This window comes from Hemiscyllium ocellatum, chromosome 47 (assembly GCF_020745735.1).
Source record: "Hemiscyllium ocellatum isolate sHemOce1 chromosome 47, sHemOce1.pat.X.cur, whole genome shotgun sequence".
NCBI classification, from domain to species: domain Eukaryota; kingdom Metazoa; phylum Chordata; class Chondrichthyes; order Orectolobiformes; family Hemiscylliidae; genus Hemiscyllium; species Hemiscyllium ocellatum.
The window spans coordinates 16743678-16759503 of NC_083447.1; the positions used below are offsets into that span (position 1 = coordinate 16743678).

Below are 15826 nucleotides of genomic sequence, written 5' to 3' on the forward strand. Positions count from 1 at the left end.
CTAAGGATATGGGGCGAAGAGTGTTTTACAAAGCAGACCTATATAACCATAGTTTGCCATGGTCCTTGGATTTCTAGCCCGCTTGTTTATTTTGTGGAGCTGTGGAGTTTGGGATTATATATATACTGGTTGTTGTTGATTGCAGCCCCTTTTTAGTTATTTAAAAAAATCTTCTCTTGTGCTTGTGGTTGGGCTTCAGCCCCACCTCCTGATCATTGGGTGTCTGGTGTGGAGGGATGTGGGCAAATCATAGGCCTTCCTTATGGTTCTGCTCCTTGGCCTGGCCAAGTTGGCTATTAACAGGTCTAGTTTCTGGGCTGTGGAGGTGGTCACATCTGCAGATATGTACCCCTCTTCTGCGGCTAATTTTGTACCCAGGTGTCCTTGGAGATGGAGCACACATTGTCTACCAGTACTCTTAATGCCTTTAGAGAGAGGCAGCCATTGGAGGGGAATTATTTCCCTTTCTAATGCCATTTTAATTTAGCCATTCCCTACCCCAGCCCTCCCTTACCTTTGATGGTTTGTATTATTATTAATGGGCTTTGCATGCAAAGTATTCATTTGGAAAGGCGAGTGTTTTACTGATGGTGATTCATAGAAGAAAGAAACCACGCTGATTTTGTGATGGAAAAATAAAACACTTCTGGATGTGAAAAAGAAAAAAATAGAAAAGTTTCACCTCGTGTTACCTCTGGCTCTCTTGCCAGTCACCTTAGGTTTGTGGCTTTTTGTTATCAAATTTTCACTCAGCAGAAAGAGTTTAACCTTATTTTAAACAAGAACAGAAATTGCTAGAGAAACTCAGCAAATCTGTCAGCATCTATGGAGAGAAAACAGAGATAAATGTTTTGGATCCAGTGACCTTTCTTCAGAACTGTTCTGAAATGTTAACCAGACCTGCTGAGTTTCTCCAGCAATTTCTGATTTTGTTTCCGATTTTCAGCGTCCACAGTTTTTGTTTATTGTTCATTTTATTTTACTTTGTTTAAATCCTTAATGAATTTAAAGGTCTTTATGAAATCTTATCTACCCTTCTCCATTGTAGAAAAAACAAATGAGTTTCTCTAGTGTTTCCTCAAGCCTGGAATCTATTCCAACAAATTTCTACTATATGCTCCCCAAAACTATGTAAAGTGTAGTGCCTGGAATTGGATTCCAGCTGGGGTTGAATGAATGTCAGATGTGCAGCAGCTTTTCCTTAAAGTAAATTTGCATGTTTTTCTTTCCATCAAATCCCCTGCCAACTCTGACCAACATAGTCATGCATTTACAACCTTTGTCTGCCATGAGGTATACAGGATAATGAGAGGCATGGATAGAGTCGATAGCCAGAGACTATTTCCCAGGGCAGAAATGACTAACACGAGGGGTCATAGTTTTAAGTTGGTTGGAGGAAAGTATAGAGGGGATGTTAGAGGCGAGTTCTTTACACAGAGAGTTGTGAGAGCATGGAATATGTTGCCAGCAGCAGTTGTGGAAGCAAGGTCATTGGGGACATTTAAGAGACTACTGGACATGCATATGGTCACAGACATTTGAGGGTGCATACATGAGGATCAGTAGTTGGCACAACATTGTGGGCTGAAGGGCCTGTTCTGTGCTGAACTGTTCTATGTTCTATGATTTCTGAAATCAACCCACTTCTGCAGCTATTTTCGTAAGAACTGATGCTGTTCATTATTCATGTAACACTGCAATTTGTTTAGTAAAATTTTATCTTTGACTTTGCAGAAACATTATGAACAATAAAGTCTTCTATCAACATCCCAACTTAATGCGTGCTTTGGGCATGCATGAAACTGTAATGGAAGTAATGGTGAACGTGTTGGGAGGTGGTGATTCGAAGGTATCCACACATATTAAATTCTGTAATTCTTCATTATTATTCATTCATGGGATGTGAGTGTTACTCACTAGGCCAGTACTTAACTATACTTAATAGGCAATTAGAGTCATTCATATTGCTATGGGCTTGGAGTCACATGTAGACCAGACCAGGTTAAGATGGCAGATTTCTTTTCCTAAAGAGTGCTGGTGAATAGGATGCATTGCTGGAAAAGCGCAGCAGGTCAGGCAGCATCAAAGGAACCGGAGAATCGACGTTTCGGGCATAAGTCCTTCTTCAGGAACGAGGAGGGTGTGCCAAGCAGGCTAATTAAAAGTTAGGGAGGTGGGACTTGGGGGAGGGGCGTTTGGAATACAATAGGTGGAAGGAGGTGAAGGTGAGGGTGATAGGCCGGAGAGAGGGTGGGGGCGGAGAGGTCGGGAAGAAGATTGCAGGTCAAGAGGGCGGTGCTGAGTCTGAGGGTTGGGACTGAGAAAAGGTGGGGGGAGGGGAAATGAGAAAGCTGGAGAAATCTGCATTCATCCCTTGTGGTTGGAGGGTTCCTAGGCAGAAGATGAGGCGCTCTTCCTCCAGGCATTGTGTTGCTATGGTCTAGCGATGGAGGAAGCCGAGGACCTGCACGTCCTTGGGGGAGTGGGAGGGGGAGTTAAAGTGTTCAGCCACGGGGCGGTTGGGTTGGTTTGTGCGGGTGTCCCAGAGTTTCTCTGAAACGTTCCGCAAGTAGGTGGCCTGTCTCCCCAATGTATAGGAGGCCACATCGGGTGCAACGGATGCAGTAAATGATGTGTGTGGAAGTGCAGGTGAATTTCTGATGGATATGGAAGGATCCCTTGGGGCCTTAGAGGGAAGTGAGGTGGGAGGTGTGGGCGCAAGTTTTGCATTTCTTGCAGTTGCAGGGGAAGGTGCCAGGAGTGGAGGTTGGGTTGGTGGGGGGTGTGGATCTGACGAGGGAGTCGCGGAGGGAGTGGTCTTTCCGGAACGCTGATAGGGGTGGGGAGGGAAATATATCCTTGGTGGTGGGGTCTGGTTGGAGGTGGTGGAAATGATGAAGGATGATATAATGTATCTGGAGGTTGGTGGGGTGGTAAGTGAGGATCAATGGGGTTCTGTCCTGGTGGCAGTTGGAGGGGCAGAGTTCAAGGACGGAGGAGCGGGAAGTGGAAGAGCATTGTCAACCACGTCTGAGGGGAAATTGCGGTCTTTGAAGAAGGAGGCCATCTGGGTTGTTCGATATTGGAATTTGTCCTCCTGGGAGCAGATGCGGCGAAGGCGAAGGAATTGGGAATATGGGATGGCATTTTTACAGGGGGCAGGGTGGGAGGAGGTATAATCTAGGTAGCTGTGGGAGTCAGTCGGTTTATAGTAAACGTCCGTGTTGAGTTGGTTGTCCAAGATAGAAATGGAGAGGTCTAGGAAGGGGAGGGAGGAGTCTGAGACGGTCCAGGTAAATTTGAGGTCGGGATGGAAGGTGTTAGTAAAGTGGATGAACTGCTCAACTTCCTTGTGGGAGCACGAGGTAGCGCCGATACAGTCATCGATGTAGCGGAGGAAAAGGTGGGGGTTGGTGCCAGTGTAGCTGCGCCCCTCCCCCAAGTCCCTCCTCCCTTTTATCTTCGCCTGCTTGGCACACCCTCCTTATTCCTGAAGAGGAGCTTATGCCCGAAAAGTTGATTCTCCTGTTCCTTTGATGCTGCCTGACCTGCTGCGCTTTTCCAGCAACACATTTTTAAGCTCTGATCTCCAGCATCTGCAGTCCTCACTTTTTCCCTGGTGAATAGGACGGCTTTTCACAACAATTACTGGTTACATTGCCATCACTTTATTACAAATTTGCATCTGCTTTATTTTACTTTTATGATTGCAGTATTTAATGTTTGTTTTAAGTTTGTGACCAGAGGCTGCCACCAGATGTTTATGACTTTCTGAGGGCACTGAGTTCACATTGATCCAAATTAGAAATACTTTCCTCCATTTTAAATATTGCTGATAACACTGTTTTCAAATCTTTTTCATAGTCACATACAACCTTCTCCCTGCTCTCGCATCATAGCACTCTTACCCTGCAATAACATTACTGCCAACAGGCCATGAACTAAGCCATTGACAATTTACCAGCTTATTTCAAATAGTTCAAGGTCCTCACAAAAACAAATGGGAGGAAATTTGAATGAACACATAAAGTGTCAGTGCACTGGAGTTCTGAAATATAATTTCATAATTTTGTGATCTAAAACCAGCACCTTTAATTCTGTCAGCAGATTTGGAGATGTTATAAAATTGTGCAAAATGCAAGCAATATGAAACATTCATGAGAATGCAGTGCAAACCTTTGAAAATCAATTATACATCGCTTTTATTCTTTTTATTGCATTGTCTAATTTTATTGCATATTCTAATCTCTATAGTCCCTTCTTTAATTTTCCTGCTCACTTGAATTCTCTTGGTTTTATTTTAGTTCTTGTCCTGTTTAATGGTTAAGGAGGAGAAAGTGAGGACTGCAGATGCTGGAGATCAGAGCTGAAAAATGTATTGCTGGAAAAGCACAGCAGGTCAGGCAGCATCAAAGGAGCAGGAGAATTGACGTTTCGGGCATAAGCCCTTCTTCTTCCTGAAGAAGGGCTTATGCCCGAAACATTGATTCTCCTGCTCCTTTGCTGCCTGACCTGCTGCGCTTTTCCAGCAACACATTTTTCAGCGCTGTTTAATGGTTAACCCAATTTTTTAGAGTATTAATCAGTAAATCACTGTTGCCCAACTGGATAATGGTTTTGTGATTCTGTAACTACAGTAAGTTTTAAAATGAGAGTACAGGAAGCCTATTTACAACTGCTGATAGAACTCTTCAAAAAAGAATTGCCACAGTTGAATCCACCACTTTTAAACAGTGTATTAATAAAATATGAAAGTTCAGAGGCCTGACAAATAATATTGTAGGACATGCGGCATTTGACATTTCCAACTGGCAACTGATAATTCTTCAAATCAGGTATTTGTGCTGGGTGTTTCTCAAATGTGTGCTTCCTGCATGTATCACTTTTTATGTGAGCGCCAAATTGTGAAAAAGTGTTCCTTCTTTTCTATAGCTGCTCCTTACAAACTCGATGAATAGCATTAAATGCACTGTACAAATTACAACTACATTCTTCTGCTTTATTTGTTGAAAAAAGAAGAGAAAAATAATTATGTCGATCATCCATATCACAAATTACTCTACATGCAGGCCACTGGTTATGACTCAAGCACGTTATAGTTCCATAAATAGCAAATAAGTCTAATAACCTAATTATCTATATTTTGGTTGTTGTCAAGTAAAGCATAATTGCATTCAGCACAATATTTAAAAGTTCCCTGCTATTCTTTGAATAGTTCCATGTAATCTTCTGTATTTATACTTAAAGGGGCATCAGTGGCATTATTGTTACTCCAAAGCTATGATTGTTAAAATCAATTGTCCCTCACTTTTAATGGATGTTTATTAAGATAGCAGCATGTGCATGTAAGTGACTTCTATCAATATAAAATCTGCTCATTAAACTTTCACTGAAATCCGTATACCCTGTTTTTTGTAGGAGATAAGGTTTCCCAGGATGGTTACAAACTGCTGCCGATTCCTGTGCTATTTCTGTCGCATCAGTCGACAGAATCAGAGAGCTATGTTTGATCATTTAAGCTACCTACTAGATAATAGTGGCATTGGACTTGGTAAGTAATTGGTGCTGAAAGATAATGGTGACTGCTGCTGTTGTATGTAGAAAAATGTCTTGTACACAGGCATATCTTATGTCAGAAAATGTTCAAATTTTATTTAACTGGCAAATTCAAATTTTAGATACTACAATTGTGATTTTTTTTTACAGAAAATTTAGTCTTTTCATATAACTCTGTTTCATCCTTTGGGAACGTTTTGAACTACAAATCCGTGAAACTAATTTTGTTCAAACTTTTTTTGATATCATTTGGTCATAGTCATACAGCACCAAATCAGACCCTTTGGTCAAACCAATCCATGCCAAGCATAATCCCAAACTAAGTAGGTCCCACATGCCTACTCCTAATCCATATCCCATCAAGCCTTTCCTATTCTTGTACTTAGCCAAATGTCTTTTAAACATTGTAATATTACCAACATTCACCACTTGCTCAGGAAGTTCATTCCACATGTGAACCATCCTCTGTGAAAACGATTTGCCCCTCATGTCATAGAATCGTAAAGTCATAGAGATGTACAGCACAGAAACGGACCCTTTGATTCAACTCACCCATGCCAACCAGATATCCCAACCCAGTCTCGTCCCACCTGTCAGCACCTGGCCCATAACCCTCCAAAAAGCTCTCCCCTTAAAAGTATGCCCCTTAGTATTAAAATCCCCCATCCTAGGGAAAAGACAACTATCACTGACTCTATCTATACCCCTCATTATTTTATAAACTCCTATAAGGTTGTTAGACCAGAGCTGGGGAAAGTTTAGAAATTGGCGTGGATGATTAGAAGAATGGAGAAATTAGAATGAGTGCAAAAAACTTAAACAGAGGCAGTAAGAGCTTCTACAATATATTAGGAAGTAGAATAGCACTGGTAAATGTTGAGGACATAGTTTTAAGACAAGAGGCCAGTTGTTTAGGACTCAGATGTTATGAATCTTTGTGATTCTCCAAGAAGATACTCTACTATTATCTATGTCTAACACTGGGATATCTCTCAGGAGCTTGAAGAATATAGGGAGATACCAAGAAAGTGGAGCTGAAACCCTTGATCTCAACCTCCTGTGTTCCAGTGAAAAACGTCCCAGTCTATCCAGCCTTTCTTTATAACTCAAACCTTTATTACCCAGAAAAATCCTAGCAAGTCTCTTCTGAACCCGATCCAGCATAATAATAGCCTTCCTATAACAGGGCGACCAGAACTAGACACAGTATTCCAAAAAGGCCTCGCTGAGGCTAAACACCAGCTCGCGGATTTTCACCGCTGAGGCTAAACGCCAGCTCGCGGATTTACACCGCTGAGACTAAATGCCAGTTCGCGGACACCTCCTACTGCCCCCTTGACTATGACCCCACCTCCCACCACCAAACCATCATCTCCCAGACCATCCATAACCTCATCACTTCAGGGGATCTCCCATCCACCGCCTCCAACCTCATAGTCCCTCAACCCCACACCACCCATTTCTACCTCCTGCCCAAAATCCACAAACCTGACTGCCCCGGCCGACCCATTGTCTCAGCCTGCTCCTGCCCCACCGACTCCTCTCTGCATACCTCGACACGACCCTGTCCCCCTTAGTCCAAGAACTCCCCACCTACGTTAGGAACACCACCCATGCCCCCCACCTCCTCCATGATTTTCACTTCCCCGGTCCCCAACGCCTTATCTTCACCATGGACATCCAGTCCCTGTACACCTCTATCCCCCATCACGAAGGACTCAAAGCCCTCCGCTTCTTCCTTTCCCGCCGTACCAACCAGTACCCTTCCACTGACACCCTCCTTCGACTGACTGAACTGGTCCTCACTCTGAACAACTTCTCTTTCCAATCCTCCCACTTCCTCGAAACCAAAGGAGTAGCCATGGGCACCTGCATGGGCCCCAGCTATGCCTGCCTCTTCGTAAGATATGTGGAACAGTCCATCTTCCGCAGCTACACTGGCACCACACCCACCTTTTCCTCCGCTACATCAATGACTGTATCGGCGCTGCCTCGTGCTCCCACAAGGAGGTTGAACAGTTCATCCACCTTACCAAAACCTTCCACCCCGACTTCAAATTTACCTGGACCATCTCAGACTCCTCCCTCCCCTTCCTAGACCTTTCCATTTCTATCTCGGGCGACCGAATCAACACAGACATTTACTATAAACCAACCGACTCCCACAGATACCTAGATTACACCTCCTCCCAACCTGCCCCCTGTAAAAATGCCATCCCATACTCCCAATTCCTTCGTTTCCACTGCATCTGCTCCCAGGAGGACCAGTTCCAATACCGTACAACCCAGATGGCCTCCTTCTTCAAATACCGCAATTTCCCCCCAGATAGGGTGGCACGGTGGTACAGTGGTTAGCGCTGCTGCCTCACAGCGCCAGGGACCTGGGTTCAATTCCCACCTCAGGCGACTGACTGTGTGGAGTTTGCACGTTCTCCCGTGTCTGCGTGGGTTTCCTCCAGGTGCTCCGGTTTCCTCCCACAGTCCAAAGATCGGGTCAGGTGAATTGGCCATGCTAAATTGCCCGTAGTGTTAGGTAAGGGGTAAATGTAGGGGTATGGGTGGGTTGCGCTTCGGAGGGTCGGTGTGGACTTGTTGGGCCGAAGGGCCTGTTTCCACACTGTAAGTAATCTAATCTAATCAAATGTGATCGACGATGCCCTCCACCACATCTCCTCCACTTCCTGCTCCTCTGCCCTTGAGTCCCGCCCCTCCAATCGCTACCAGGACAGAACCCCATTGGTCCTCACCTACCACCCCACCAACCTCCATATACATCATATCATCCGTCGTCATTTCCGCCACCTCCAAACAGACCCCACCACCAGAGATATATTTCCCTCCCCTTCCCTATCAGCATTCCGAAAAGACCACTCCCTCCGTGACTTCCTCATCAGGTCAACACCCCCCACCAACCCAACCTCCACTCCCGGCACCTTCCCCTGCAACTGCAAGAAATGCAAAACTTGCGCCCACACCTCCCCCCTTACTTCCCTCCAAGGCCTTCCATATCCGCCACAAATTCACCTGCACTTCCACACACACCATTTACTGCATCCACTGCACCCGATGTGGCCTCCTCTATACTGGGGAGACAGGCCGCCTACTTGCGGAACGTTTCAGAGAACACCTCTGGGACACCCGGACCAACCAACCCAACCACCCCGTGGCTCAACACTTCAACTCCCCCTCCCACTCCACCAAGGACATGAAGGTCCTTGGACTCCTCCATCGCCAGACCATAGCCTCACGACGGCTGGAGGAAGAGTGCCTCATCTTCCACCTAGGAACCCTCCAACCACAAAGTATGAACTCAAATTTCTCTAGTTTCCTCATTTCCCCTCCCCCCACCTTGTCTCAGTCAAATCCCTCGAACTCAGCACCACCTTCCTAACCTGTAATCTTCTTCCAGACCTCTCCGCCCCCACCCCCACTCCAGCCTATCACCCTCACCTTGACCTCTTTCCACCTATTGCATTTCCAACGTCCCTCCCCTAAGTCCCTCCTCCCTACCCTTTATCTTAGCCTGCTAGACACACTTTCCTCATTCCTGAAGAAGGGCTTATGCCCGAAATGTCGATTCTCCTGCTCCTTGGATGATGCCTGGCCTGCTGTGCTTTTCCAGTAACACATTTTCAGCTCTGATCTCCAGCATCTGCAGTCCTCACTTTCTCCTCACCCTGTACAACTTCAACATGATTTCCTAATTCTTGTACTCAAAGGACTGAGCAATGAAGGCAAGCACGCCAAACACCTTTTTTAACCACCTTGTCCATATATAACACAAACTTAAAAGAATTATGCACCTGAACCCCTAGGTCCCTGTTCTACAACATTACCCAAGGCCCTATCATTAATTGTAGAAGCCCTAACCTTGTTTGTCGTAACAAAATGCAATACCTCGCATTTATCGGGATTGAACTCCATCCACCATTTTTTCAGCCCATTACCTATTTGATCAAGATCCCTTTGTAATTATAGAAAACATTTTTCGCTGCTGACTATGCCACCGGTTAAGACCCAGAATTTGGGTGGATCTTGTATTTTTGGACCATATTAACATTCTGATTGAATTTCTTTTTCGAACTCTTTCAAACATGGATGCTTCCCTAATGGCCAGTGTTGTTTTCTAGCAATGTAATAGCTTTTCCAGCCTTTACACAAATGGCCCATTGTAACCAGTCAGGTTTGTAGGGTATTCTACGGTCAGGTGTCTTCATCTGATTTATTTTGTATCACATGATTTCTCCAGCAAGACTATCTCACTGAACTATATTTAGCGTTATAGAAAAGGGTTGGGTTAATTACACTGGGCTTTATATTGGTTTTCAAGTAAACTTTGTACTAGGTATACCTTTACTGAAGCTTACCCCCCCTTGTTGCTAAGATGCCTCCTGATGTACTGAGTATGCTATTCAGCTGGAATTCGGAAATTGCCCTTAATTAAGTCCTCTAGGAGACAACTGATTACCATTTCTCACTGTCACCCTAACTCCTCAGCAGATGAACTTGTAAGGCCAGATTTTCATCTTGTAGGTGGGATTCGGGGTGAGGTTGAGGGTTTGGGAATTCTCCCAATTCTGCAATCTCACCTCAATCCTAAACGTCGCCTACCGTATTTCTCAGCCCATGGAGGTGGCAATATGTGGAAATTACCTCACCATTTCAGAAAGCACTTTCAAGGCAGCAAGGGGGCATAAAGCTTAGAAGGAAGCCTTCAGAGGGCATGGAAAAGGGTTCTCATGCTCCTTGGATGCTGAGGGGATGGAGAGTTTAATGTTGTTTGAAGTGAATAGAGCTAGTTTGATGTTCTAGTAAACGGAGTTGGGACTTCTAACTTTCCAACCTAACCTGCTGCCTACCTCTGTTTCAGCCAAGTTCTGTTCAGCCCTCAACTCTCCATCCATACCCTCTTCCTTAGGTAACAGGCTCAATTCCAATCTATGTCTGCCCCAGTATGAAAACAAGGTGAGCAAGGTCTTTGATGTCTGAGATGGGATTGTAGACTCAGGAAAGTATTCAGCTCATAATACTCATGCTCTTAATGAATATCTGGCCCCTAACTTACGAATTTTAGACTGCACTTATCTTTGCAGCACTCCACTTATTGCAATATGCTGGTTCAAATATGATTTATTTCTCTACTTTCTTGCCATCTGTCCATTAACCTATCCACAATTCATATTGATCTGTTGCCCACAAGCCTATTAACCCTAATTTGGAGTAATCATTATTTACTTGTTATAGTTCAGACTGTCTCCAATGGTTTTTAATACTTGTTTAATAGATATCGTCACCACATCTTCTTAGGTCAGTTGGTTGGTTGGCAGGTTTGCAATGCAGAGTGATGCCAACAGTATAGGTTCAATTCCTGCACCAGCTGAGGTTATCGTGAAGTACTCTCCTTCCCCACCTCTAAACCACTATCAGTCATCCCTATCTTCTGAGGGAGCTGCCCAATAGTCTGATGAGACTGATAACTTTACCTTTTACCTCTTCCTTGTAAAAGACAAAAAAAACCACACAATTGAAATAGTTAAAATGACTTGGTCAGATTTATTTACAGGCTATATAGTAAGTAGAACCAGTTAGATGTAGCAAGATACCAAAACAGCACACCACTGGTGTTTTCCTAATCATTCTGTTCAGAGATGTTTTTCACACCTCCAGAGCAGGTCGGACTTGAGCCCAGGCCTCATGGCGCAGAGGTGGAGACACCACCACTGTTCCCTAAGAATATGCCATAGTAAAACACTAATTGTATTATCAATTTACAAAGAGATAATATGTCTGCTTGAGAATGCTTTTAAAGTCTTGTAAGCAATGGAAATTCTTGAAAAAGTTGAAATTTGTTGATTTAAAGCATGCTGTTGCTGGATATGAAAAGTTTTAGTTAAGATCCCTTGCAAAAATTCAAAGCTAGAAACAGCAATGTGGCTTACAGCATGGGAAGTCTAACAACACTGTTGTTTCCTATAAGTAAACAAATAGACTGACGGTCGAACAGATCTTGTGGGTGTGGGGGAGTGGGCAGAATTGCTAGCAGAGCCTGTTTTGACTGAGTTAAAATTATTTTCATGAAGCACCTGTGTTGAGTGCAAGGATACTATAAATAAAACTTTGGACATAATACATGTAATTGACCATATACATACTCATTTTAACTTCCCTTAATTTATAAATGAGGTATCTAAATAATGGTAGACTACTAAAAAATACTTGTTTTTCTTGCACCATGCTGGCAAACTACTTTTTCTAACAAATGTAACATATGCTTCTGCAGCTGCAAGCTTTGATTTAGTAAAAGAGTTTGTTGATCAAGGATTCTCTGCACCTCTCGATTTGTTTCTTCCACGGCTGCACTAATTTTCTTTTGCTCTACCAGCATTGATTCCATTAGTCTTATACGCTTCTTGTGCAAGTCAGCATTTGATGTTTTCCTTTTTTTAATTGGTTGTGATTCATATCTGCAATGATAAAACAGAGATGCAAAGTACTTATCTGTAAAGTATATATTAAATTAAAAGGTTCATTATGTACTTTATAACTGTTTGTTCATGTATTCCAAGCTGATGCCATCAAAACTAATCATCTTGGCAGATACCTTTTTTTTAAAACTTCTTCAGGGGGTGTGGGCATCACTGACTGTGCTAATATTTGTTGTCCATTCCTAATTGCCCTAGAAATGAATGGCTTGTTAGACTGTTTCAGAGGCAGTTGAGAGCAACAACATTGCCATGGGTCTGGAGTGACAAGTATGTGAGACTGGGCAAGGACGGCAGATTTCCTTTCCTAAAAGGACATTAGTGAATCAGGTCAATCTTTACAACAATAGTCAGTGTGTACATGTTCACAATTAACCTGTCTTTAAATCCCAAGGTGTTTTTAAATTTGTATTCGCAATACAGAGAAATTAAAACAGTCAATAACTCTTAAACATTGACCCCAATCATTCCTAACCAGTCTAGTGAATAATCACTAATAGATAACAGGTTTATAGTGTAAACAAGAATTTAACAATTCAAAAATATAGAAGTTTTAGCAGAGCAGTTAAACCACTAATTAATTATTATACCTAAAATTTAATCCCCATCCTCTGTAATTCTAAACCCACTCTCACACAAAGACAAACAATGCAGTTAAGGGATAAGTCAGAAAGGAATAACAAATGTGATGTAAGTAACCGCTTCACTGAAACAAACTCTACAATCTGTAACATCACTGGCATATTGGATTATACCTTGGTTTCTGACAACACGGATGCATGGAGATAACTTCCAGTAGGCTGTGAGGCATGTGCATTTAATTCTTATGACTGAGATTCTCTTAAGGCGGCACGATGGCTCAGTGGTTAGCACTGTTGCTTCAGTGTCAGGGACTCTGTTTCAATTCCACCCTCGGGCGACTGTCAGTGTGGAGTTTACACATTCTCCCTGTATCTGCATGGGTTTTCTCTGGGTGTTCTGGTTTCCTCCCACAGTCCAACGATGTGCACACTAGATGGATTGACTGTGGGAGGTGCAGAGTAACTGGGATAAGTTATGGGGTTGGGTCTGGGTGAGATGCATTCTGAAATCATAGCAATGGAAGAGAACTTCAATAAACTTGAATTTTGAATTCCTGGTCCTCTATTACTTAGGTGGGCATCATTTAAAAATTACGTGTGATTTACAGGATGAAATGATGGTTGACTCTGAGCTGGGTAACTGGTAATTCATTTCAGGGACCTGGATTCAAATCCAACCCACCTTGGAATAAACATCTTTGCTGGCCGGAGAAAGTGAGTTTCGCAGCTGAATTCAAATTCTCAGGATTTAGTTTTTCCCTAATAATGTGAGAACTGCCACACCATCACATCACAGCATAGACAATTAAAGATGTACGCAGTGAGGCTTATTGTCATCATACAGACTGACCATTCAGGGCGTTTGAAGGTTATTTTGGGGTTAAGGGTTCCCAGCAGGAATGATCGTTGTGGCCAGGAAAAGGCATGATCTTATTTAATGCTGAAGCAAGCTTGAGAGACCAAATAATCTGAGAGTACTAATTCAACTGATGGTCTTGTCAGGATATACCTCTTCTTGTTGCCATTTTTCTTCCTCTGCCAAAAAAACGCTATGTTCAAATATTTTTGCAGATCAGTATTAGAGAAAAAATAAATACCAAAAGCTTGAGTTCAGCTGCAAAACTCACTTTCTCCAGCAAGCAGAGCAAAATAAATTGAATAAAATTTACTCCATAGAGCTGGTTCCACTCTACAGTGCCTCAATATAATTGTGGTTCTGATGGTATTTACATTATACACTCCATATCAGGCATCCAACCCAAAAGGGCAAAATGTTTCAAACTGGATATTACAGGAAGTGCAAACAGAATTTAATTTACCTCTGTACACCATAATCCACTCTGAGCTACCTCAAGGATAATTTGAACACTTTTGATATTCCTCTTGTCGCCACTGTAATTGCCGCTGGCCTTTCATTTCCTGTCATTCCCATATAAATGGATAGTTATCAACTATCTAACAGTCTGCTCAACTTGTTTACCGTTGCGTTTTTTTAGGGACAATGATGATTCCAAACCCCCCCCCCAAAAAAAAGGCAGTAGCAATTATTGTTGAGGTCAGTTCTGTTGAGGAAGACGACCTTGCAATAGTCTCTGCTGTCTTCAGCCTTGTCCTCTTTTATCTTCTTGAGTGGGCTTTGATCCCTGCTGAGCCCTCCTGAAGGCCAGCCAGGAGATCTCTGGCTGTCATTTGGCAGTTAGGAATTCAAATGCAATGTTAGTATTCATTTCAAAAGGGCTACAGTAGTCCTCCAGAGCAGAGCTGAGGCTGTATAAGGGTTTGGTCAGACCACCTTTGGAATATTGTGAGCAACTTGGGCCCTGTCTCTTGAGGAAGGATGTGCTGACTTTGGAGGAGATCCAGAGGATGTTGACAAGAATGATCTTGGTGATGAAGGGCTTGTCATATGAGCAGCAGTTGAGGACTCTGGGTCTATTCTTGATGGAGTTCAGAGGATAAGGTGCGATCTCCTTGAGATACTGAGAGGCTTAGATAGAGTGGAAATGGAGAAGATGTTTCCACTAGTAGGAGAGACTAGTACCCGAGGGCACAACCTCAGAATGAAGGGTTGACCCATTAGAATTGAGATAAGGAGGAATTTCTTCAATTAGAAGGTGGTTAATCTATAGAACTCATTGCTGCAGCAGGCTATGGAGGCTAAGTCATTGAGTGAATTTAAGACAGAGATAGGTTCTTGCTCGGTAAGGGAATCAAAGAGGACTGGAAAATGGGGTTGAGAAACATCAGCCATGATTGATGGGCCAAATTCTGTTCCAATGTCTTATGGCCTTGCTGAGTAGTATAACCCTCTTATGCTACTCAGCAGCAATCCTGCTACATCATCAAAGGCATTTGATTAATCATTCAACACGGTCCTAGAAATCTGAATGCATGTGAGACAAACCATCTCACCTTCCCATGTTAGGCTACAGTGTTAGAAGAAATTAAGGAAAAAGAGGTATGGTTTCACTGGATGATGGTTGTTGACAACAAAGGGAGAAATTTAGTATTACAGTTTCTTCTTTAACACTACAAATTTGTAGTATAAAAATATCATACTCACTATGAAAAATTGGAAAAGTGCCTCAAGCTTTGTAAGGCCGCTGTTTCACTGATGTAAGTGAAAAATGGCTGAGATCCAATTTTAGATCACTTCAAAGAACAGCCAGTACACGTATTTCTCTATCCCCCTTATCTAAGGTTTAAATGCCATATCTGAATTGTAAATTTTAAATATTTTACATGAAATGTATCAGAATAAAATTATAAATAGATTGAAGATGACAAGACTGAAGGCGGATGGGAATTATCCATTTTGTAAAACCAGGCAAAGCAAAATAATTAAATAAAAAGGTTACGGAAGACAGTTTGAAGAATTACTAGTTTCCTGTTAGAAATCATGAACTCATGGGGAACAGTTAAGTGAACACAGACTTAAGATTTTGTTCAGCAGAATAAATAGCAATCAAATTTTATTACTAGTTTAACCAAATTTGCCTCACAGTGCCAGGGACCCGGGTTCTCATTTGATGTGCAAACTCCACACTGTAGAGTTTGCACATGCTCCCCGGGTCTGCGTGTGTTTCCTCTAGATGCTCTGGTTTCCTCCCACAATCCTAAGATGTGTAGGTTAGGTGATTTGCCATGCAATCTTGCCCATAGTGTTCAAGGATGTATAAGTTAGGTGCATTAGACAGGGGTGAATGT

At 42.9% G+C, this 15826-nt stretch overlaps 1 protein-coding gene across 9 annotated transcripts in view; it reads left to right on the forward strand.

The window, feature by feature from the left end:
* The window catches only part of LOC132836584 (ryanodine receptor 1-like), a 402705-nt gene that overhangs the window by 187637 nt on the left and 199242 nt on the right, over window positions 1-15826 (forward strand). For all 9 annotated transcript variants that reach the window (XM_060855950.1, XM_060855954.1, XM_060855953.1 and 6 more), the window contains exons 40-41: window positions 1735-1849; window positions 5419-5551. In XM_060855950.1, the coding sequence (XP_060711933.1) occupies window positions 1735-1849; window positions 5419-5551 (248 nt within the window). The remainder of the gene's footprint in view (window positions 1-1734; window positions 1850-5418; window positions 5552-15826) is intronic.